Genomic DNA, 25100 nt, shown 5'->3' with positions numbered 1-25100 from the left:
GGCTCTTGATGGTCCAAACCTGAGCATCGCGAAGCATCACATGTTGATCCTGCGGTGCCTGGTGAAGTTGAACCCTAAACTGAAGTTTGAGAGCCTAAATATCTTCCTAAATTCAAGCAGGACTTGGGTGATCAATAGTTTGGGGAGTCAGTAATGCCGGGGCACGGAGAGGGGCAACTTCAGAGGGATGAGGAGTTCCATCGCAGGGCTGCCGCTTGGACCGCTGTGCTGAGAAATCTGGATGCTGGGATATTGTGTCCATCTGTTTTGCTTTCCCAAATGGCAAAGACATGCGGGCGCATCCCAGTGGGGTACCAGCTCCTTGACACTGCCTCCGTGCCGAGCATCTCATCTGCAGGATGGTGGGGGTGATGGATGGGTGCTGAGCTCCACCCGAAAGGCCAAGGCACGGGGATAATGATTTTCTCATCTCACTGCAACCTGCGGATAATGTATTCCTAGGCATGAAGCGGGAGGCTCTGCTGGCTGTTCAAATGCTGCGCGCGTGTTGCAGGGTCAGACGGCTCCCTAATTGTCCCAGGATCTGGGCACAGCACCGAGCAGGTCGATAACGTGCCATGGGTGATGTCTCAGTCGCTGGGATGGCTGAGGTTGAGCCTTGGAGCTGTCAGCCCCAGGGACACCTCCTCCCCCAGCCTGGTGGGGATGGAGGAGAGGGGACTGGGCTCACCAGGACCCCTGGGGACTTTGCAGCAGAGCACAGGGCTCGGTTAAGGGGAATCAGCCCCCAGGTCAGCAGAAGCCGGTCCCTTCCTCCGGGAACAATTCCCATTTCACTCCCAGCAGGTCTACGTGGTGCTGGGGGGGAAGGAGCCAGCTTTTGGAGATCTCCTTGGCAGTTGGACTTGGTTGCAAGCCCACAGAAGATGGTTTGTTTCCAGTCTCCCTAGACCAGCTGGCAGCGAGGGCGCCCATCCCAAAACAGCAATCTGTTGCTGTCAGGGTACAAGGAATCGCAACCATTCTGCATCAAACAAATGGGTTTGCACACAGCTTGTGTTCCCGCTCGGTCTCGCTTGTTTACCAGGCTGCAAGAGCGCAGGGGTATCAGGCAGCTGGGTGAGAGGCAGCTGGTGCTTCCTGTGGTAAGCACACCCCATCCACGCCGCGCAAGGCCAGCTGTGACTTGCGGAGCTTCAACAGGTCTGAAAAATGGGACCAAAACAGCTCCTGGCTCCGCTTACGCTGTGCTTTATCCCCGTGGATTCCCCATGGAGCTGAACAGCTTCCCTAGCAAAACGTGCGCGGGTGCGAAGTGACTTGGTGGAACGTAAATCACAGGGATGAGCAAAGAAGTTCCCCAGGAATAAGGATCACCTTTATTTTTTAAACAGGATACAGAAAGTAAAGCGGTGGCTCCTCAAGCACCAAGTGTGTTTCAGGCACAGGGACCTGGCGGAGTCTGAGCCACAGCTGGACTAATTTTGGCCCCTTTTTGGGGGAATTCAGGCTGCGGCTTCCTTAATGCATGCAGGGGGTACCTTGGGAGTCCTTTCCCCACCGGTCCGATGTGGATGACAGGCTGTGAAGTGAATTAACTTGCTAGCTCTGCTGCTTTTCGGTGGGGAGTAGAGCCCAGCCCTGGCCTCTCCCGAATGCTTCAAATCAAACTCAGACCCGTTTGCAAGCCTGGCTCAACCGTCTGGCTGTGCCGAGGGGTGGTTTGGGGCTGAGGCATTGCATTTCTGTCCGTCTGCAGTGGTAGGGGGAGCAGGGCTGCAGGGGCAGGGCAAGGATGCTTGCGCCGGGATGCGGATGCTTGCGCCGGGATGCGGATGCTTGCGCCGGGATGCGGATGCCCTTGTGATGTGCCCCATCTCGCTGAGCGATGCTGGGGGATAAAAGCTTCTGTCTTCCCATCGCTGGAGCGGCAGGGCTGGGGCAGAGGTCTCTGTTAGCGGGTGATGGATGGCGTGTGTCTCCTGTCTGTCCCCCGGCCGGCTCATCCATCACTCGTCCTGATGACAGCGGCTGTCACAGGGAGGGTGGCAGGGGTCCAGCCCTTCTCCACAGCCTGCCACCCCGACACCGGGGTGAGGGGCTGGAGCTGCCTCCACTCACCGAAAGCCCAATGAGGCTGAAAAACAAACTTTGCCGGCAGGGCTCATCCCAGGACACGGGCGAGATGAATAACACCGCTCCGGCGAGCAATTTGTAGGGCTTTGAAAAGCCGTCAGCCCGGGGAGGAGCGCGCCTTGACGGGTTCATCGGGGACTTCGCCTTCCTCCCGCAGCGGCCCGGCTCTCGGCATCCCTTGATCATCCCCACTCCGTGCCGGAGGGAGCCGGGAGCAAAAAGGGACCTGAGGCAAATGGCTTTGGGGTGCTGCTTGCATAGCTCTGATTTACTGAAAGATGATTTTTTTGGGGTATGAAAATGCATGTTCCTAGTGATGTATTGCAAGGAGGTGATATCCCCTATCGTCACGTTGGGGAGCGGAGGCTGCCCAGCTTGGTCCAAAAGTCCCGTTCTCCGCGTGTTTCTCCCTGGCCGGGTGGAGATTTGGCACGGAAATGGGTCAGTGCAGAGTGGCAATTCACATTTTCTTAGCTAAAATGGAGAAAAATCTTCTCGGATGGAGAAGACGGATCCTCAAGAGGTTTTCCAAGCTGCTTCTCGATTTGCTTGTCTGTAAAGCACAAACTCTTCGGATGCTGAGAGGAAGCGCAGGCAGGAGGAGTGGCTGCTAGCTTTAATTCCTGCAATTTAAGTCATCATGTCCCTTTAAGTGTCAAATAACTGCCTTGATGAGAAAAGCAAATGGGGTTAAAAAGAGAAAATTGCTCCATTTTGAGAGATGGGGGGAGGAAATTGCACTGGTGCCACTGATAAATATAGAAAGTGTAAAACTCTCCTAATGGAGCAGACGAGGCGGTGCTGGGCTGCTGGCCCATTTAATTATTTGACAGGTGAATTGGGAGTTTTCTACATAAATGGAAGGAAAATGAATTTGGCAATTTTTAGCCCAAAGGGATTCCCAGCCGGCGGCAATGGGCTCCCCGGGGAAATCGGCTCGGAGTCAGCATCCCTGCGTGCCGATGGGGAGAGCATCCTCCCTCCCGGCGCCCCGAAACCGCCCTGTGATCTCTAATGAGCTCCCGCAGGGTCCCCTCGAGGAAACAACTTGCTTAAAAATAATAATAAGAAGAATATATGAAGCTCAGCCTGAATCCAAGGAAAAAAATCCCCCCGTCCTTGCTGCTGACTGGGAAATGGGAGCAGAGCAGTGGTGTCTGCCCGCAGCAACGGGGGTTACTGGAGCAGCGGGGAGGGCTGAGGCTGGCAGGATGAAACGATGAATAAAACAGTGTTTGCTTTCCTGCGTGGCTTTTCTTCCTCTCGCTTTTGTTTTGCTGGGGATCTACTAAAGGGCTTTAACCGCTCGGGTGTTTTTCTTTTTTCCTTGGAGGGTGGTTTGAACCAGCTGCGTGAAGGTGTTGGGAAATACCCCTTGTAATACAATTGGGTTTGCTTCAAAAAACGAGCTCGGGCTGCCTCGGGCTGTCGGTGGAGCTGAAGTTCTCCAACCATATGGCTGTTTATCTTAGGGCTGTGTTTTGAGCTGCGCTTGCCAGAGTCTAGAGCCTTTGCAGGGGGGAGGATACGCTTGCTAGCTCCTAGAAATGGAAACCGGCTCCTTTCATTTGGGAAGCGGATGGCTGTTCCTTGCCTTGCGCACCCACCTCTGTGTCACCCTAGAAGCTATTTTTCAAGGGCAAGGGCTTCTCCATCAGATGCTAATTGTAGGTGTCGTTATAACGGGGCTGTGTTCTCCTTCCATCCCATGCCACGCAGCTCCAAGGCATCGGGGAGCAAAACCTCAGCGGTGTAGGAGCAAAGAGAAAGAAAGCACCCGCGGCTGGACCCAGCAGGATAACACCTCCCCGTGCTGCATCAGCAAACTGTGGACGAGCCCACGCGCCTGCCGTCGATGCAGGGAGATCGTGGCATCGTGCAAAAGCCCTTTGCTTTGAAGGGGCAGCGTTCTGCTGCAATTGCACCCTGCAAACACCTGCAAGCCCTGCTTGAAGGACCCCGGTGCTGGGAATGCCCATCGGTGCAGCTCGGTGCTCCTCTCCGACGGGTGGGAGCAGGGGTCGGAGGAAGAAGAGTGCTGATACTGTTTTAATCTTCCTTTTAACTGTAATTGCGTTTGGCCGGCTCCCCCGAGCTTGTTCCGGGAGATGCATTTTTCCCAGCTAGATGGCTTTCCTTGTTTTCCTCATTGGAGACAGGCCGGGGCCTGTGTCATGCCAGCTATGCATTAATAGAGACTCAAATGAGATTTCACAGCCTCAAATCTGATTAGCGCCGAGGCTCCGGTTGCTTTGGAGAGCGGGGCAGACAGACGAGGAGCCGTCATGCTTGCGGGGGGGGGGTGCAAATCCATACGGATGTGGGATGTCACGTTGTACCCTAACAGCCAGGGCTTGCGGGGACCGACGCGGAGCCTGGGGACGTGGGGACAGCAAGGGCACGGTGCAGCCGGGCTGCAACGCGTCTCCCCCCGCTAGAAAACCCGGAATTCAGGATGCTAAATTGTCCCTTGCGCAGCATGTTGGGAGGAGGCTGGTCCGGGCGAAGCAGCTGCATCCGCTCACCCATCAGCCGCCGTGTCCTTGCTGGGCTGCTGGTGGCCTGTAAGCCCCTATTTCACCCCATTTTGCTGCCTGATGACGTAAAATCCCCCTCCCCAAGTTCCGCTGTGCCCAGAAGTGCCTGCTTGCTTGCTGCCCATGACGGAGCCGATCGTCCGATAGCTGGCTGCTTGCCCTGGTTAGCAGGAGCTGCTCTGCGGTGTCCCGGGGGCTCTTGGCGTGCTCTTCCATCCCAGAGCCCTGAGGTCCAGCCCTGAGAGGTGGCTGGATCTGCTAGGATGTCCCAAGGGAGACCCAGCATCCTCGGGCTGGCCTGGCTCCGGCATGTCCTGGCTGGCTCCGGGATGTCCTGGCCATGCTCCTACCTCATGTTCAGACCCCCCCAGGGCACAGCGCTGGAGGTGTCACCTGTGGCCTCATCCTGCTGCTTGTTTAAAGCCAAGTGGCACTTTATTTCCCCTCCTCTCGGCTGCCAGGGGAGGGGAAGCGGCTTGCCGGTGTTTAGCTGCCGTAAGGAGGTTTGAAAGGAGCCTGGGGAGACATCACGTAGGAAAACTCACACCAGCCCCAGTCCATCTTCGCTCATGGAGCCTACTATTATTTTATGAAGTCTCAGGAGGAGGATAAAGCTGACATGTTCCCAACAGCCGCTCATAAATTGCCAGGGGCAGGGAGGAGCTCGGGACTGCAAATGCTCCCACCGCGGAGGAGCGGATCCCCGCTCCCGTGGCAGCATCGCTCTTGGCTGGGGGGGCTTGTGGGGCTCGCTACGAAGGACCAGGAGGGTCCTAGTCCTTCCATGGTAGACTGGTGTCTTCTCCTGCAGAGCAGCGGTGCATCGTCCCACGGAGCACTGGCAGGACTGTGTTTGGGGTTCAGGAGGTGAACGATGGAGCGGTACAGCCCCAGGCGCCCATCTCTACTCTTGTGCTGTCCAACGCGCTGGAGAAATCAAAATTGAAGGAGCATCCTGCAAGCACCGACCTTCCACAAGGGGGAAAATGCAGCTCCAGGCCCCAGCCGCGGGCAGGGGCCGAGCCGGGATGGAGGAGCCCCTGCCCCGCTGCAGTGCCATGCCTGGAGGTCCCCGCTGGCTCCCAGCCCGGGCTGCCCTCCCCGAACTAAACGCCGGGCCCTTGAGGCTATTTATGTCTTGTCAGCCCGCAGCCAGAAGCAATTTAATCTTGGCTGAACGTTGCTGTAGAGGAGCTGCCTGGGCCCCGATGCTGCTTTCGAGATGATAAAGAGTTGATAGAAAAACAAATTACGAGGATGGCAGCTCAGGCACCGTTAATCAACCTCCCCCCAACATTGCAGTGGGAATAATTAATAATCATCATTATGGATGCTTTAAGGGTAGCTTGGGGTTAAGGTGCTGCGTGGGATCAGGGCAGTGGATTGTGTGAGATGCTCGGGATGCTCTGCAGGAGTCGGTGATGCTCCAGGGGACCTCAAAATGTTTTAAACGTGTGGTGTCCCCAGCTGAGACCCTTGGGGACATGGGAACTTTATTTTTTCTCTGCCTCCGCAAGCTACAAGTTGCAAACTCCTGGCTGAGAGCACTTGGCTTGGCAGGGATGGAGAAGTTTTGCTTCCCACTGAGTAAGAGAGCTGAAAAACAAGCGTAGGCTCTACCTGGAACCGCAGGCACGCTCCTTTCTAGAAGAAATACTGAATTTTCTCCTGGCTTTGAATAGTGACTGGGTTTTTTTCGGTAGTTAATCACAGCCTTGCTGAGGGTTTCGGGTACCGGTTGCCTGCAAAGCCTGGCATTGTTCACGCCTTCTATTTTTGAAATGTTTTGTTCTCCTGCTGAGCTTTACTTAGCTTAACTGCTCGTGAATTTTCTATTAAAACACCTCGCTAACTATCGTGCTGTAACCATTGCTAGCGGTAAAACCTACTTGGTTTTTTAGAGAGATGTAAATATAAGTGGTGGGTATGAAGATGTGTGCTAAGAAACCTGCTTCTGTTATCTGGAATGTGAAAGAAAATAGGGAAAACATAGGAAAATGTCCCAAATTAGTGATCTGGGGCCATAAATAAGGGTGTGGTGTGGGACACCGATCCAGTATCACAGCTTAGGTCCTGGGGTCCCCCAGAGCGGGGCTCCATCAGCGAGCTCGGAGGTGTCCGTGCAATTCAAAGCAAGGTTGTTTCCCGGCTCTGCCAGCTGGAATTCCTCTGGATTGGGTTTTTAGTGAGTATTTGGGGTGCAAATACTCACTAAAACTCCAGAGCCGGAGCCTGAACAGATGCTTTCTTGAAAGGAGAGAGGGGTCTCCAGGGAGAGCAGCCCTGCCTGCCCTGCCTGCACACCCGTGCCTGCTTCCTGCCCGCAGATCCGGCACCCTGCCTCTTTGAAGCCCCCATCCATCCTTGCCCTCCCTTGGTGATGCAGCTGCGTGTTGATACAGCTCGGGGGTCTTAAACCCAAGTCTGTGCTTTCCTCCCAGTTTCCCCAGCTCCATCCCACAGTTTGCCCTCTTTACCAATGCTGGGATGGGGCAAAATCATGCTTTTTTTTTTTAGGATAGAGTTTATGTTCTTACACACACCCCGTTTTCCTCTTCCTCTCTGGAAAAGCCTTGGGAAGGTGTCAGGGCTTGCTGTGCCGGGCTTTTGGGGGTGCAGGGAGAGCTGGGGTGCTCGGGCAGGGAGCGGAGCCGCTCCGGCTGCCAGCGGGCAGAGTCCGTGCCATGGGGGGGACTTGACGGGTATTTATTATCTCACCTCGGGTCAAGAAACCCTGGAATTTCCCCTCTCCATCAACATTGCGGGGCGGGTGGATAATTGCCACAGGGCTGGAGCCAGGGTGGGATTGGGGTCCATCCCCCCCATCCGCTCTGCAGGTCGGGGCATCCTTCCCCAACTTCTCCCCTTGTTTCTGCTCCTTCGGTGCCACTTTCTGGCTGTCACAGGTGCTGAGCTGGTCCCCAGCACCCAGCCCCAGCTGCCTTCTGAGCTGACAGCAAAAAAATAAGGGGGGAAAAAAGCTGATTTAAATGTTTTTCTGAGCCGTTGGTGGTCAGAGCACCCAGGTTTCCATCCCACAAGCAATCCTTAGGTCACCTCCCCGCTGCCAAGCCCATCACCACTGCGGCTGGGCGGCCTCGGGAGACACAAGGGAGAAGGTTTAGGATGAACCAGCCCCTCGTTACAGAGTTTGGAGGCAAAGCCATGCGTCGCAGGGGATTTGCAGGCAGCGGCTTTGAGAAGCCCACAGGGTGGTTGCTGGGCTGGAGCTCTTGCTTTCACCCCAGGAGGTCAGAAGGCTGCAGGAAGGGTTTGCTCGTCAGGGTCTGAAGCGGTGCGGGGTGGGTTTTAACCCCTTGTAGGCACAGCGCTATGCGATATTCGATGCATTAATACTGCCTGCTGCCCAAGACGGTGGCACAGGGAGGATGCAGCCGGGGGGGACGGCGCCGTCTCTCACTTGGACGGGGTGTGATGGGCGCGGGGGATGGTCCCCCCGCGGGTGAGGAGCGGCAGCTTGCGGCTCTGCCACTCCTTATCACATCAGCTGGTGGGAATTAATGAGCTGGGACGGGGGGGAGCTGCCGCGCTCTCCCCTTTTCCCCTCGGATTGGGCTGAGATCCCAGTTCCTGCAGAGTCCCTATAAATTGCAGAGATGCTTGGGCTGGTGAGAAGGGGGAGCAGGGGGATGGCAGGGGCCAGAGGGGGGGTTGTTGGCAGATCAGAGGGCCCTGGGGGAAATGGAGATGCTTTAGATGGTTAACCCCTTGTTTCGGTGACCTGGCTTGGGGTCTCTGGTAGGACCACGATGTAGCTGGCCCCCATGGGACCAAGCTGAGCAGGGATGCTGGGCTGGATTCACCCAATGCAGGATGCTCTCATGCTGCTGGTGTCCTCCCAGAGAGCCTGGCACCCGTTGTGGCCCTGCTGTGGCATGGTGACATCCCTGGTGCAGAGCCACAGCTGGGCCCTGGGGATAGGCGAGAGGCAGCGGCGATGGGGATGTGCCAGAGGCGTCATCTCCCCAGCTTGTTCTCCCCCATCCGGGCTCTCAGTGTCGAGCAAAGGTTGTGGGGACCAGCTTGGGTGATGGAGATGTGCTGGGGACACCATCTCCTCAGCTTGTTCTCCTCCATCCAGTCTCTCAGCATTAAGCAGGGGTTGTGGGGACAAGTTTGGGTGATGGAGATGGACCAGGGGCATCACCTCCCTTATCTGGGCTCTCAGCATTGAGCTGGGGCCGTGGGGAAAAGGTTGGGTGACGGGGACGTGCCTGCAGCTTTGCCAGCTGCTGCCCACCTTGATGTCTCTCCCACTTGTTCCTGGCAGGTATCTGAGTCCCCTGCAGGGATGGAGGAGCCCAGGCACGCACCGGGGGCTGGCGGGGGGCACGTGGCCCGCGTGGGGAAGGAAGCCGTCACCATCACCCTCCACGGTGCCAGCAACCTGCCAGCCACGCGGGAGGGACGGGTGCCGTGGCCGTACGTCATCGTGTGAGTACCCAGCATCCGCGAAGGGGGACAACGGGGACACAGCGGTTTAGGAGCTGTCACCCTGTTATTAACTCTTTGCAAGCCCCGGGGAGGGGGAAACCTCTTTTGCGGTGACATGCACAAGCATCACCTCCGTGGGATGCTCGGTGCGGGGAGAGGAGCTGAGGTGGGGGAAGGCGGGGGACGGGGCGCTTTGGCTCACTGGGGCGTCGGGAAGAAAGCATTCCTAATATTGAAAGTATAAAATGATGTCAAAGAATCCACAGGGTAATGCCGCCTGGGTTTCGGGACGATATCACAATAAATAAAGGAGTGTTTTAATAAATAAAACAGGATGCTTGGGTAAGGAGAACTTGGCTCCTCGTGCATTATGCATGTGCCGAGGGACTCAATTAGCCGGTCATGCTTTGGTCTGTGTCAAGAGGGAGGCCGCTCCGCTCGGCGCTGCTGCGGGGTGAGCTTGGGATCCCAAAGAGCGGATCCCAGGAGGCAGAGCGGCTTCGGCACCGCTTCTCCGGAAAAGGGGGGAGAAAGCAGCTGTCGGTGGCTTCGGAGCATCGCCTGGCTGCGGGGTTCGGTTTCTCCAGGGCATCTCCCCGAGGCAGCACCGGGCAGGCTGGTACCCAAGTGGGTGCATCAATGCCAGGGGACAGGGAAGCGGGGCCGGAGCTCGTCCGCTGGGGACAATCAGCAGCCGGGGCTGTGAAAGCCTGGAAACATCTTCTTTGCAAGTATGTAGAGCAAACTGTTGCTTGCTGGGTGTTTTCCAATGTCGAAACCCTGAGCTCCGTGGTGAAGGGGGTCCCAAGGTCTGTCGGCGTGGCACAGCGTACCTTTTCTCCACGGTGACCGGCGCCAGCCGTGTCGGACATCCCGGAGGCTCCCTGGGCAGGAGGGATGCAGCTTTCCATCGTGAGAGCAGCGTCTGTTGGGTTTTTGCTGGCACCTGCAGCCTGGCAGGAGCTGGTTGGCACATGGGTTGGCAGCCCCCACTGCCGCCCCTCCATCACCCCTTCCCCCTCTTTCCCACCTCCGCCATGCCAAGGACCCGCTCTCTGCCCCGACAGCCTGAGTAACTCCACCGCAGGAGTTGTCTCTATTTCCATAAACCAATTATCCCCAGATAATCTCAGGAGATTTAAACATCAATATCCTAAATGATAGCACGAGGGTGGCGTGTGATTGTTGCATCTCTCTTTACATTCTGGTGCTGCTCCATCACCGCATTGCCATGGTAACAGGGGAGTGATGGAGGGGAGGGGAGGGTGATATTAGGGATGCAGGACACATGAGGGGCCTTTTAGTAACCATAGTGAGGGAGCCAAGGCAGAAGGGAATCAGTTATTGTTTTTCAGGGCGCTCGCTTTTGAAGGAGAGTAGCATGTTGCAGTTAAAAGGTGGGTTTTTATGGACGGGAAGGAGAAGCGGTCGGTGGATGGTGCCGGCGGGGACCTGGTGGCAGCTGATCCCCCCGAAAGCGGTTGGGTACCACCAGCGGAGCCAGCCCGAGCTCAAACTGCCGGCACTCAGAGCATCACCCCCCAAAAGCAGGAGTGGGATGGGAGGAGGGGAGCGATACCACCGCCACCAGCCCTTTGTGGCTCTGCCCAGTCGCTCGTGCCCGGACTCAACATCCCATAGCGCTCCGTAGTCGTGTGCATCGCTTCCAGCTCTCGGTGCAGAGGATCGGGGAGGGAAAGGCTTGGCAGAGTGAATCTGAAAGACCTCGAGCAGCAGGAGAGCCCGGACAGGCATCCCGATGGGCTTGGGCTCATCCCTGCCCCGGAGAGGATGGGGCTTCTCCGGGGACCTGGCAGCGGCTTGGCTCTGCTCCTCATCCTCTGAATCCTGAGCAAATCCCCACTCCCTGGTTTCAGGGGCATCCGTGGCTTTGCTCTGCATCTTCCTTTCACTCCCTCGTGCGCACAGATAAATTGCTCCCGGACCGGCGTGATGCAGGGATGACCTTGGCGTGCCAGAGCCAGGTGTGTTTGCAATTATCGGCACAAAGCGCCCGGCTCCGGCCAGCTTCTCCTCTCCATTGAGTACCGCGGGCGGGTGAAAGTACCTCCTCGCTTCTTCCTTCCTGCTCTTCAGCACCAAGAGAAGAAGCTCAAGGTCGCTGCTGAATGCACCGTCTGCTCCCAGCCTGGGGGATGGGGGCTCCGATGTCCTCCTGCCTGCGGGTCTGCCTGCGCAGGCAGCGGTCCTGGTCGTGGTGCGGATGGGATGGGTGCCTGGGAAGGGGTTAGAGTGTTCCTGCAAGCAAAGCCCCTTGGCTCTGCGACGTGCCCAATAATAAACCAGGTGATAACCCCAGAGCAAGGGGGTGTGGGAAGTGGGACCAAGCGGGGTCTTTGGGGGTCCCCTCCTCGCCCCGGCACCCAGCTTAGGTCATGGTGGGATGGAGATGGACCGTCCTAGCACTAGAGGGTCAGGAGCGATGTAAAAACTGGGTTTCTCAAAGGAGAGAGGAAATTATAATTCTTCCTTTCTCATTCTGAATCTTTTCAGAAACTGCTCTTACACCTCTGTGATTTATTTCTCCATATTTATTTACCCAAACTGCCCCTGAGCCCCCCCAAGCTCAGCACCAAGCACAGTGGGGCTGCGTGGCGGGGGGCAGCAGCGCCTTCCCCAGGGCCAGATCCTGCAACTGCTGCAGGAGTAACACCCTGGATGCCGGTCCTGTGAACCACGGCCGTGCTGCGCGGGATTGTTCTTCCCGGAGAACGATGCACCTGCACCACTGCGTTGCTCTGCAGGGATGTCAGCCCTGAGAAATAACTCACCCTGTAGGGATAATAACTTATAACGCCGGATAAATAAATATTTACGAGGGCTGGGCACAGCCCTGCCAAGCCCTTTGCTGGGCACCCGGCTGTCACATGCAGCGGGGCGGCTGCGTGATGCTGTCCCCAAGCACCGTAGCTGAGACGTGGTGTATAATAACTCCCGGGGGGTGGCCGTCTTTACCTTTTATCTTTATCTTTTATGGCAGCGGTGGGTGACCCGGTGCCTCCCCGCACGGCAGAGAGAAGTGCCTTGCCCCGGAGCAGGCAGGGAGGGATGCAGAGCATCAGAGGAGCATCTCTTGCTCCATCCCGGCCATGTCCTGCCCCAATGCATGCGATCCCATGGGCAGCTCTCTGCAGCGCCTGCTCGCTGGAGACCCCATCTCCTGCCCCACCAGCGGGTCTGGAGCTGGCTGGGGTGAGGAGGAGACATCAAACCATCTCCGCTCTCTGCCGTTCCTGCTGCCCCCGGCCTATTCATTTGATTTTGAAGCACATCCCCATGTGTTGTACTGTTGTGGGTTGTTTTCCCCCCTCCCCGCCTCCCCACTTCACAGCTTTTTGAATGCTCTCTCGTCCTTAGGCAAGTCTATAATGAAGAGGGCCCAGAGCAGCCGGTTCTCACCGTCCTCCTCCTCCCACCCCCCCAGTCCAGGTCTGGCTTCATTCGGACTCCGAGCACGTTGCTGGTAGAGCAATCCCCCACAGAGCTCATTACGGGAGAGCCGATTTTCTTCCAGCCCCTCCACAACGGTGCCAGCCCGATGCTAATTCCCACCTGCCAGAGCTGGCCGGCTCGGCTCCATCCCTGCGGGATGCAGGTGGGCTTCTCCGGTGGGGAAGGGACACATGGGAGACGGGAGAGGAGCACGGGACATGGGTGCAGCTTGGCTGAGGGGCTGTTAGACTGATCTCTCCAGCAACGAGAGAGGATGGAGGTCTTGCAAGCGTGGAGCATCCTCCCATCCAGCTCATACCTCTGGGATGAACCTGCTTGGTCCCACCACTACCTGGAGCTCACGCTGCAGCTGGAAGGACCTTTATCATCTCTTTTTCCCCAGAGATGGGGTGGCAAAGTGCCACCATCTGCTCTCTGTCACCACAGTGCTCCAGTAACCTCTCCCTAAGAGCCACGTTGGCTCTGCTCCAGCAAGAGCTTTCCTGGAGGAGCCAGCACCGGACACTTTATCACCTTAATATCCAGAGCAACCCGTTGGCAGGGCTGGGGCATCTGTCTCATGTTGGCCTGATGCCACGTCACCGTCCCCCTTCACCCCATGGTCGGGGAAGCAGAGGACTTGAGGTCACCACATCACCAGGCGGTGGGACTCTGCTGTGGTTTTGGGATTCCCAGGATAACACCAAGTGTCTCGCTGGGCAGTGGAGACCCTCTAAAAGATCTGCTAGCCCCCCTAAGGAGGGGGGGTCATTATTATCATTAGCCAAGCTTGTGAGTAATTGATGACCAATTGATAAAAGTGGGAGGAACAACCCCGAAACAGCCCTGATGGTGATGGCCCTGCACCAGCACGGATGAAGAATTACTCGGGGCCCATAGCCGCTAACGCCGCCGTAATTATTGCTCAGCCTCGTTATGCGCTGAGTTTAATGATGGCGGTCGTTAACATTCAATCTTCTCTCTCCTTTCCCAGCAGCCTCCTCCCTGTCCTTTCATCAATACAGCCAGATAATTAGCCTCCGGGGTCCGAAATAGCCTTTCGGATAAAAGGGGCTGCAAACCCCACCGCTGGGGGCTCGGCAGGATCCAGCAGCCGGGATTAAAACCAGTCCTGGACCCCCAGCGCAAGCCCGCCGGAGCAGGGGCAGGACTTTGCCAGGGGTGGTGGGAGGGTGGGCTGGCCGCGGTTAGCTGCACCGAGCGGGGACGGTGCTCATCCCTCTCCCAGGCCCAGCTCCCTGCTGACACATTCCCCTTCTTCACCCAGTAACCGGCCTGTTTTGCCTCCCTTTTCCTCCCAGTAAGACCAGCAGAGGGGATGAGCAGAAGCCGGAGGTGACCCGTGCATCCTCGGTGCCCACCCACGCGCCCACCTGGGAGGAGGAAGTGACGGTGGAAATGGATGCTGAAGATGCGGGCTGGGAAGGTGAGAGCATCGGAGGACCATGGGGCCAGGGATGCTGGGGACCGGCCCATGGGACTCATCTCCTCAAAGGGTTAATTTTGGGATATTAGGGAGCCCAAAGGACCTCAAGCAGCACCCAGGCAGAGGGTGACCGCGATGGGGACGAGCCATGCCCTGAGCCCTGCATGGCTGTGGTGGCTTCAGTGTAGGACCGGGAGGGACGTGCCCCCAGATACGCTGCTGCAGGACGGGGCGAGTGACGGTGCCGAGCTCCGGACGTCCTCCAAAGCATCCCATGGGAACTGGCATCAGGGGAGAGCACCCCAAATCTTTCCCCGCTGCCATCCCGCCCCCGACACCTTGTATCGGTTGGACCCACATCATGATGCTGTCGCTTCCCGCGCGGGGCGGCTAAGTCTGTAATTGTAATAAAACTCATGGCATTAGGGGCTGGGATTTGATGATAATCAGACCCTGGCAAAACAAACTGTGGGAGCCAATCTTCACATCGTGCCTAATCCCATTAGGCCCTGACCTAAATGAAATTGAGGAGCTTTTGATGTACTTTGGACCTGCCCAGTGCGATACCGGGAGAGATACGGGGAGACCCGATGGGACCTCCGGCCCCCCTTGTCTGCCTCCCAGCATCCCCCAGATGTTCAGAGATGTTCATCTTCTAGATGGTCAGACCAGAGCTGTCATTTCCAGGTGCAGCTCGCACCTTTTCTTGCCCAGAAATATGGTTTCCATCCTTTTCTTGCCCAGAAATACAGTTTCCATCGGCGGGGCTGCCGAGCGTGATCTATCATCGGTGACGACTAACAGAAGAGCCACTTGTCTCTCGCTCGACCCCAGAACATTTTCCCTGGTGCTCTTTCTACAAGGGGCTGGGAGATAAAGAAAATCTCCATATAAATCGAGCACTTGAAGAAAAGCACGGGTTCGGGAAAGCACGGTCCATGCACTTGCCTGGTCCATCGTCTTCATTTTGGGGACATGCACGACCTGTGGCATCGCCAGGTTGGCCAAGCAGGAGTTAAGGCGGGTGCCTCGGCACAGTCATTAAGCTGGGGGAAGGGAAACCCAAGTCTTGATGGCAGCATAAAGAGAGGGCGGTTTTCCCTTCCATCAGCTCCTTTTTTTTGATAAAAGGCTCCTGCTCGTGCTTGTCAACTAAATTGCAGCTTTGCTTTAAATTAAGGGAAGAGCTGGAGGTGCCAGCACCCGTGGGGGTGACGCTGCCGTGCCGGGGGACAGCCGGAGGCCGGGCACCCCCGAGAGGGCAGATGCCGTGGGGGCAAGGGTCTGCAAAACCCACCCGCCGGCTGCGGGCTGACCCCGGGGCAGGATCGCACCCCGGCAGCTCCCCTGGAGACAGGGAGGAGGATTAGATGGATCAGCGGGAAATCCCGGCTTCTTAAATGGGAATCTGAGCTGCATTGGTGCCGGTTCCTCATGAGTTTTGCTTTCTTGGGAATGCCTGGGACATGCTCTTGATGGCTCCTTGGGATGCGTGTGTGTGTGTGTGCGTATAAACCCAGGACGGGTGTAAATCCTGCCCCTGTCCCCCCCACCATGACCTGTGAGGGGAAAGAGCTGCTGAAAACGGATCAATCCCCCATCGCCTCTGTCCCTTCTTCACCCAGACCTTCCCCCAGACCTCTCCCCATCGCTTCACTTGCTCTCCCCTTCCCCAAACCCCGTGGCCAGCCCCACTCATCCTGACGGCCGACCCTCTCCCTTCCAGCCCTGACCCTCACCGTGGCAGACAAAGCCTCCAAGGAGGCGTTGGGGACCTTCCAGCTGCCGGTGCGGCACCTCCAGCCCTTCCAGCCCCACCACTGCAGGCTGGTGCTGGTAGGTACGGCGCCTGTCCCTCCATCCCGCTGCTTATTCCTGCTTATAACTTCAATTTTCACCCGGGGGCTGTAGCTGGGGGTTGTGGGCAAAGGGAGCCTTGTGTAACGGCATAATCCCAGTGGGAAAACCGAATTTGGCACGTCAGGGAAGGTGCTCAAAGAGGCTTGTGAGCTTCCCGTGAGGTGGGAACAAGGCAGGCGTTGTGCTGGGCTTTTTTCATCTCTCTCCGGTGGGAAAACGTGGAGGAAAAACGATGGGATTGTGAGCTGGGACGTGCTTTCGCCCTCAGTATCCTGGGGAAGGAGATGCGGGGCCGGGTCATACGTCAGAGCGTTCGTTAAACAGGGCCCACCGTGCATTAATTAATGCAGGCAGGTGCCCAGCCCCAGAGAGAAGCCGCTTCCTAAGCCCCTCGGTGGGGATTTCTCCGTCCCAACATGCGAACAGTCCCGGGGACCTGGCTGGTAGCTCCCTGTACGGCTGAGACCTGGCAAACTCACTCAATACTTCCCCCAAATCAGCCTCCCCTACGCTCTGGCTGGCAGAAATGAGTTTCCTCTTCCCTGCACAGAGATTGGGAGTGATTAAATATTTAAATGCAGAAGGATTTATTATATTGATCTTTTCCGGGAAGGCTCTGGGGGACAGCGAGCTTTAATTATCAGTTGGTGCTTTATTGTCAGCGATGGGCTGTCTGCGCGCCCAGCGCCCGCGTTCGGTGGCCTTGACCCTTCCTCCTCCCACGGTTCGCTCTCCTCCGCAAACAGCCGAGGACGCGGGACCCCGCGGGGACGGTCCTGTATGTCACCGTCATCCGCAAAGGGAACTTCATCCCTCGCTGCGATGGATTGAGCTACGTGGCTTTGGAGGTGAGAGGTGGCCCTGGGGACAGGAGGTGGCAGGGGGAGGTTTGCAGGGTCCGGGATGGACCAGAGCATCTCGACTCGGGGAGGATGCTGCTGCACGTTGTCTCCTGCTCTAGTGGCTGTTGATGCTGATTTAGGGCAGCTTGTTTCCCCCCCCCCCATTTGCTGACCCCTCACCATGGGCTCCCCACCTCCCAGGTGCTGCTGCGGGGGCTGTCGTCCCCCCTGGCCACCCCCCCTGGGACCCTTGTCGCGGTGGCCAGAGTTGTGACCAACATTCAGGAGTACGAGTGAGTGACGGCCGCGGGGGCTGCTGGTGACATGGGTGGGGGGCGCTGGGCTTGGGACAACCTGAGCACCCCTGGTGCCGTCACCCCCTCCTGCGGTGCTTGGCTTGCCAGGAGCGGACTCCGCATGTGCTGACCCTCCCCTTTTCCATCACCTCTCAGGCACCACATGGAGAAGCATCCCATCGCCTGTCCCACCATCAGCCCCACCACCATCACATTCCCGGACCCTCCGGCAGCAGCCTTCAGCATTGCCCGAGCTGCCAACCACGGCTGCCCACAGGTATGAGGCCGAGCGTATCCGTGGGGATGCACGGGTCTGGCAGCATCCATCCCACTTGGGTGCCGATGAGCATCCCTCCTTCGGCAGGGGAGCTGAGCACCCCGCGCAGGGAAAAGCATTAGGGGCAAAATGATGCTTCGAGCATCAAAGACACGGTCGCCTCGCCCTGCCTGCAGAAATCCACGGGCAGCTCCTCATTTGTGCCTTTGTCCTTCGTTTTTCCCCCTGCTCCGCTCACGCCTCCGGCTCGAGTGCCGCCTCTCGAAGGCAGAGACCTTCTCCTCCCCGGGGCTCGAGTACCGCCGGGAAAGCTAGCGACGCACATCTTCAAAATAGCTGTTGCCAGGGCAACATATGCTTTCGGCACGCGGCATCATCGGCGAGCAGGAGGAGGGCCCCGCTTTTGTTCCTGAACCCTGCCAAAAGTTGGCAGGGAGGGAGAGGTTGGGGGACTGGAGGGAGGCTGGGGCAGGGAGGAGATGTGACGGGGCAGCCGAGCCAGATGCCAGCGTGAAGCTGCCGCCCCTCAAAACCAGAGCTTCTCCATCCCTTCACCTCTGAAAAGTGCCAGCCGAAAGCGTGGCGAGGACAGATGTCCAGCCGCCCCGAAAAGATGGATCCAGCTGGTCCCGAACGCCAGCGGAGCACACGTTTCTCCGTCTCGGTCCTTCTCCCCCCATGTGTTGAATTTTGATCGTCTTGGAGCGAAACGCCCTGTATCAACACGTTCAGGGAGCCCATAAATAAAATATTACTTAGAGGAGGCCGGCCAAATGCCAAGTCACCCACGAGGCGGTGAATTATCATAAAAATCGCTAGTGCGTTTCATTCATTACAATAATTGTTGTTTTAGTGCCCCCCCCTCCGCCTCCCTGGGTTGTTCTTTGCAGGTGAGAGGTGGGGGGAGTGCGGGGGACCCTCTGCTTTGGGGCTGGGACCAGCACCCCCAGCCCCACCATGGCAATGGGCTCGGGGTACGGACTGCCCACCCCGGCTCTGGAGCAGGTATTAGGAAAGAAATCCCCGTGCGCTTGCCCCCACCTTATCTTCCCCCCCGCCCCATCTTTTTGCTCCAGGCTGCAGTTTCCCAGCCGGAGCAGGGATGTTTTTCTCCTCTAAAGGCAGTCCAAATCCATTTCCTTCGGATTTATATGGATAAATACAGACACAAACCCCTGTGAACTGGTGGGACCCGGGCACTGCCGAGCCCCACAGCCCTGGCAGAGGCGGCAGTGCCAGCGCGGAGCCGTGGGAGCCCAACGCGGGAGGACGAGTGATTAAACCCGGCCATCTGGCTTGCGTGCATGCTGCTGCCGCCTCCTCCTCCTCCTCCTCCTCCTCCTCCTCCTCCTCCTCCTCCTCCTCTCGGCGCCCACATGGCTCTGTCTGTCTTTGCACATCGCCGAGGATGCTCTCCCCGGGGATGCACGGACAGGGTGCCCTGGGGAGCTGCGTAACTCCCATCCGCTCTCTCCCCCCCCGCCCCGTCTCCTGCCTCAGTTTCCCCACTTGTAGGACGTGGTTCTGTCCCAGGGAGGATGAACTCCTAACGCCTGGGAGGAAAGGTTAGGGGAAGGCTGGGAGGAGGAGGAGGAGGAGGAGGGAGCGTTGCTGCTCCGGTTCCAGAGGTTAATGGCTTTCCCCGAGCGAACTCCCGGGCAGGCTAATCGGATTCGATAATTCTGCCAGCCCAGCACGTCCCTCTCGCCTGTCGGTTCCCATCAGCGTCTGCAGACAACGGCGCTTCAGCAGGGCACCCCTCTTACATAGGGGTTTTTTGGGTTCCCGGGTGGTTAACCCTTCCCTGCCTGGCCGGGGCTTCTGGAGACCTGGTCTTCCTGGCCAGGAGTTAGCTGAGACCTGCACAGAGCCGCCTGCAAGAGCTTTGGGTGCTCTCTTTGGGTGCTTTCGTTGGGCCAACAGCCCTTTTCTCACCAAAAGGGATGGGTTCGGACACGCTGGTGGCAATGGCAGATCCGTGGGGTGGATGGGCACCGGGCTGTGCCTCCTACAGAAAGCCACGGCGTGCCTGCCCTCCCGGCACCAAGCTCAAACCTTCATGATGTTAGTCCCCTCTAGGATAAATCTCCTTTTGGGCTCTTTCCCTTGGGGACCCTCCGGTTTAACCCACCTATCTGGAGCTTCTCTCTCTCTTCTGGGGTCTGCACCCTCCAGATGGGCAGCCGTGAGGACCAGGGGATGGCCCCAGCCCTGGGGAAGGCAGGAGAGATGCGGTGGGCTTGGCCACCTCTGCCTCTGCTGGTGCCAACGATGCTGCCGGGGAACCAGGCTTTGTGCGGGAGACGAGCTGGGGTAGCCAAGGAGGATGAAGGCGGCTCCTTCCTCCTCCTCCCCGTCCCCTTTGTTGTGTTTCTCCAGGTGGCCCTGGGCAGAGGCGGTTGTTGTGCCAAGACGTCTGCCCAGATCAGTGCATCGGCTCTGATGCCCCGGCGCAGAGCGTCCATCTGTCCCGCTGAGCCGGTGGGAGACAGCCTGGCCCTGGCGAGCACTCCTGTCTCCCCCCGCCAGCCCCCAAAATCAGGGGGGGAAATTCGGGAATGTCATCTCCCATCCCTGTCCCGGTGAGAGGAGCCACGTGGGCTCGGGACCTCCGACAATTGGGGTCAAATTAACAATATGCTCCCACGTTTGACTTTTCCCTTCCCCGCTGAGTCTAAAACGGCACCATCTCGCAGCGCCTTGTACAGGTCGATGCCAGGAAAAGTAACCGGAGGCGGCGTTCGGTGTTTTTTAGGAGATTTTCCCTCCAAATTGGGCTTTCTGAGGCTGATGAAACAGCCCCGTGGGCTGGGATGCAGGCTGGGAAAGGAGAGGAGTGACTGGAGGGTGCTGAGCCCAATCCGGCTGCTGGGAGCTGCCCCAGTCTGTGCGGGTTTTCCCTAAGGATTTACAGGAACAGGCTGGGCTCCCTGCAGTCAAAGCAAGCTGCATCCCAGCTAAAAATCCCAACCGATGCTGGGGAGCCCCTGGCAAATTCCTGGCTGAGAGAGCCAGCCCGGTGCTGAGCCAGCACTAAGAGCGCTGCCCGATGCAACCCATCGTGGAGGTGTTTTTGGGCTCTGAAGCATCCCAGCCCCGCTCTCCCCTTGCTAACAACCCCCGGGGCTGGGTAATGCACCGCTGCGGGTCTCCGAGGTGCGTAATGCCCATTAGCATCCCCAAACGTGCGCAGAGGGAGACACCCCCCCACCTTCCCCCCCCCCCCCCCCCCCGCCGCCTCTTCTCCTCTTCCCACCCTCCCCGACGAAGCAGAAATGTGCTGATGCAGAAAAGCCGATCGGCATCTCGTCCCCGCTGGGGCGATGCTGGCCGAGGGGATGGAGTAAGAGCATTAAAAAAAGAGCCGCTGTCAATAATTTCTTGGCGCTGGGCAGCCGGTGTTAAGGTTGACCTTTGGAGAGCTGGCGGGGTTCTCCGAAGGCGAAGGGGGAGCAGCTGCTGGCGGGGATGGACCCGATGCCATTTCCAACGACAGATCGCGGCTCTGGGGATAAACACGTTGCCCGCTGTTTGCTAGCTAATGGGCAACCCGGTCCTTCCGCTTGGGAAAGGGTTTTGCGACGATATACGGACCCCGAAAGCCTGCAAGCAGGCTTTCGGGGTCCGTATATCGTCGCAAAACCCTTTCCCAAGCGGGAGCGGTGAATTGCCCAACAGATACCAAAAGGCTCACCCCTGGAGTTAGCGCAGCTCAGCCTCCGGGCTCTTCCCATCGTGTTTTTAAGCATGGGGTAGTTGGTCCGTGTGCTGTTTTCCTCCTCCGACTCTGCGAGGGGGGAAGATGCTGGTAGGGATTAGCTGGAGAAAAGCAGGCAAGCTCAAAGACCCAGTGAAAACCAGTTCAAGCAACTGGGATCCGGGATTGCTTTTGAGCCAGGGATGGGATGCAGCTGCACGGGTTGTGCTTTTCTTCACCCCCGCCTCTCCTCTCCCTCCTGTCTGTCTGCTTATTCATCTCTAGAGAGAGAAGGTATCTGAAGGATAATTTTCCTGTTGTCTCCTAAGATGTCCCGACCAGCCGGGTCCCCAGAGCAGCCAACCTGGGACACCTCCTTCCTCTTCCAAGGCCGAGACGTGGCCACCATCTTCTCCGAAGACACCGCCCTGGCGATCGAATATTATCCGTACAAAGCCAGTGAGTCTGGGGACCCCACCGAGGACGCTCCCCCTCATCCCCAGGTTTGGCTGGGGGCAGGTCCTGGGCTGCCGTGCCCCCAGCCGCCTGCTCTCACCCCTTCCCCAGTGTGGGATGCTCCAGGCACCCTCGTTCCCGTGGGATACTCGGTGCTGCCCCTCACCAGCCGCGTTTTCCGGGAACTGGCGGCACAGAACGGGGGGATGCGCGTGGATGGCCTCACCGTGCAGGTGAGCCGGGGGCTGTGGGGTGACGCGGGGTGATGGTACCTATAAGGGATGGTACCTATAGGTGATGGTACCTATAGCTGCTGGCACGGTGGGAGGGATCTCCGGGTCTGGCTGGGCAGCTGGGCGCAGAGCTCCTGAGCATCCCATGGGAAGCTGGGGTCCCTGCTCCGAACCACAGCCCTGGACCCCTGGATGGCATCTGGGTGATGCCAAAGCCACCAGAGCCCTGATGGAAACCCAGAGACCAGCGCGGGCGGTGACCCTTCCTCTGCCTCCCCAGGGCACGGACCTCAAAACCACGTCTGGGGCCATCCCGACCGTGGGGCTCTGTCTGCAGCTCCTTCGATCGGAGGTGAGAGGCTGGGGATGGCGAACCCCGAGGCAAGGAGGGATGGGGATGGGGACAGGGCAGGAGATGGCTCTTCAGAGCTGCCAAACCTCTCAGGTGGGGATCTGCTGGGCTGGATCCGGGTTTATCCCTTGTGCCTGTTGTCTCAGGGGTCTGGATTGCGCCGCCGGGCAGCTGGAAAAAGCAGCGTCGTTCTTGCCCTTGAGCATCCGTCGCTTTCCCAGGGCTTTTGGCATGTGCTCGTATTCCCGGGAAATCCCGGCTGGAGGCAGGGGGGCAGGCAGGGCACGGGCAGGATATTTGGGAGAGGCTGTCTCCGTGCGGAGAAGGGCCAGGCTGGTTAACCACGGTGACGAATGTCCAGCTGTCTTCATCCTTCAGCATTTGTGATCCCCAGGGATGTCACAGCAGGGAGGGAATTTGGCTGCTTTTCCCGGGGAGGAGGGAACCCCGCTTGCCCTTGGCTCCAGGACCGGCCCTTGGGCAGGTTAGGATGCGGCCGTGAGCCCGATCGATCCAATTACTGCAGCTGCCAGCCTCTGCTCCCTTCTGCAAAAAAAAATCCTACCCGTAAAGTGAATTTGGGACAGGTCTGGATGCTGCGCTGGCAACGGCATCCCCCCCGTCCCCCCGGGGAGCCGCGGCGGGCCGGGGCCGGCTGGTGGGGGTCTTTGGAGTGATTGCCCAGGGGGGTCAGCGAAAAGGGGTCTGCGTGTGATGAATTATTCACATGGGTGTCACTAAGTGCAGAATTAATCCTTTTGCTTCCAGCTGGCTGCTGCACTAAATTATCACTCGCAGTCATGCGGGAAAATGCTGCGGAATTCATTTAGCTGATTATTGTTTTGATCTGGGAGCTGTAATTTTTTTTTTTTTCTCCTCTTCCCCAACCTCTCCCTTTCCCCCCCCCTCCAGCCTTGCCTTTCTTAATGTATGTAAGAGCTGGGAGTGGAAACAAAAAACAGGAGAGCCAGAGCCGGCCTTCGGCTCCGCGTCTGGTTAATTCAGCCGGCGGCAGCCCGGGCAGACGGACCCGGAGCGATGCAAATCAATGAGGGAGCTGCTACCCAGCAGGTTAGGGCAGGTTCAGCTCCTCCCGGCTTTGCCGAGGCCCTTGTTTCTTGCCAGGAGGTCAGGATTTTCCGAGGCAGATGCCCAGCCAGCTGGCTGTGATCCCCAGCACCCCGTAACCGCAGCCCGGCGGGCAGGGGCGATGCTGCTGTGGTTGCAGGGGCAGAGCCTCTCCTCTCCCGCTTTGGGCAGCCCCAGGCTTCAAGGGATGCTTGAAGCTGGATTTCCAAGTCCTCAGCTCATGGATTAGTCCTGAGCCCGGCTTTGGGACAGCAAGGGGTGGCCAAAGGGGGACCGAGAGGCAAAGACAGTCAATACAGGACCCGTACTGACCCAGCGAGGCATCGGGCAACCTCCGTACCAGGGTTGTTCTTGGGGTGCGAGGAGCCCCAGCGTCCCTGCCTGTTCTTGGGGTGCGAGGAGCCCCAGCATCCCTGCCTGTTCTTGGGGTGCAAGGAGCCCCAGCATCCCTGTCTGTTCTTGGGGTGCGAGGAGCCCCAGCATCCTTGCCTGTTCTTGGGGTGTGAGGAACCCCCCAGCATCCCTGCCTGTTCTTGGGGTGCAAGGAGCCCCAGCATCCCTGCCTGTTCTTGGGGTGTGAGGAACCCCCCAGCATCCCTGTCTGTTCTTGGGGTGCGAGGAGCCCCAGCATCCCTGCCTGTTCTTGGGGTGCAAGGAACACCCCAGCATCCCTGCCTGTCCTTGGGGTGTGAGGACCCCCCCAGCATCCCTGCCTGTTCTTGGGGTGCAAGGAACCCCCCAGCATCCCTGTCCGTTCTTGGGGTGCGAGGAACCTCAGCATCCCTGTCTGTTCTTGGGGTGTGAGGAACCCCCCAGCATCCCTGCCTGTTCTTGGGGTGCAAGGAGCCCCAGCATCCCTGCCTGTTCTTGGGGTGTGAGGAACCCCCCAGCATCCCTGTCTGTTCTTGGGGTGCGAGGAACCTCAGCATCCCTGTCTGTTCTTGGAGTGCAAGGAGCCTCCGCATCCCTGTCTGTTCTTGGGGTGCAAGGAGCCCCAACATCCCTGCTTGTTCTTGGGGTGCGAGGAGCCCCCCAGCATCCCTGCCTGTTCTTGGGGTGCAAGAAGCCCCAGCATCCCTGGTTGTTCTTGGGGTGCGAGGAGCCCCAGCATCCCTGGTTGTTCTTGGGGTGCGAGGAGCCCCAGCGTCCCTGCCCGTCCTGCCCCGTGCTCTCTCGCCCCACAGCTCTCCCCAGGCAAAGGAGGACAGACTCACCGAGCTTGTATCGTTTCTTTTCTTTTTTTTTTTTTTACTTTAACGTAGGGAGCTGAAAATGCATAACCTAGATTGGCTGGGCTTTTTATAACAAACAGCAGCTAAATAAACCTGGGCCATCTGTACTCCCCGCACACTCGGAGCCGGGCGTAAATCCCGGCTGCTCCGTGGCCTCTGCGGGGATTTCACCGACTCCTACCAGGGGTCCGGATGCTCCCGAGCTTGGCTTCGGACGCTCGCATTGACCCTCCGTGCTGGGAAAATGTCCTCAGCGCCAGGGTTTTCTAGGGAGAAGGGGCTCCCCATAAAGAGGGCTCAGCCCCCAGTATTTCTGCAGGGTCTCAAAACCCTCCTACATTTTCAATAGCCACAGGGAAAGGGTTTGGAGCAGCTGCTTTATTAAAAGCCAAGAGCCGCGACACCAGGGATGAGCAAACAGGAGTCGAGTTATCCCAGGGAAAGGGCAGCGCTGGGTTGCAGCCCCCCCCCCCCCGCCCCGGTAAAGGCACCGAGACCCCTGGGTTTGCCCCCACCCAGCCCGTTTCTCCCTGCCTTCATCCCCCTGCGCTCTCTCTTTGGAGCCCAAAGGAGAACAAAAGACTTTGATCATCTCAGGGAGACAAAGAAATCAAAGACTTCAGCAAAACGCTGGCGTTTTAGCAAATTAACGGCTGTCGCTGAAAAACTGTTGCAGGGGAAAAACCTGCAGCCGGCTTCATCCACCTCCGTACTGGCTTGTGGCTCAAGGCAGGGCGCCTGTTTTCCCTTCGTTCTTCTTTTTCCACCCCAAATTTG

The 25100-nt window shown here is 58.3% G+C and overlaps 1 protein-coding gene across 1 annotated transcript in view; it reads left to right on the top strand.

The window, feature by feature from the left end:
• CCDC33 (coiled-coil domain containing 33) overlaps positions 1 to 25100 on the top strand; it is a 45426-nt gene that overhangs the window by 4217 nt on the left and 16109 nt on the right. The window contains 9 exon segments of the mRNA XM_075160521.1: positions 8926 to 9089; positions 13865 to 13989; positions 15716 to 15825; positions 16596 to 16697; positions 16893 to 16984; positions 17144 to 17264; positions 21291 to 21420; positions 21529 to 21650; positions 21931 to 22002. Coding sequence (XP_075016622.1) covers positions 8926 to 9089; positions 13865 to 13989; positions 15716 to 15825; positions 16596 to 16697; positions 16893 to 16984; positions 17144 to 17264; positions 21291 to 21420; positions 21529 to 21650; positions 21931 to 22002 — 1038 coding nt within the window.

The sequence above is a fragment of the Calonectris borealis genome, chromosome 11 (genome assembly GCF_964195595.1).
Source record: "Calonectris borealis chromosome 11, bCalBor7.hap1.2, whole genome shotgun sequence".
In the NCBI taxonomy this organism is placed as follows: domain Eukaryota; kingdom Metazoa; phylum Chordata; class Aves; order Procellariiformes; family Procellariidae; genus Calonectris; species Calonectris borealis.
Note: the sequence above shows the minus strand (reverse complement) of the source record. Positions and strands in the feature narration are given on the sequence as shown.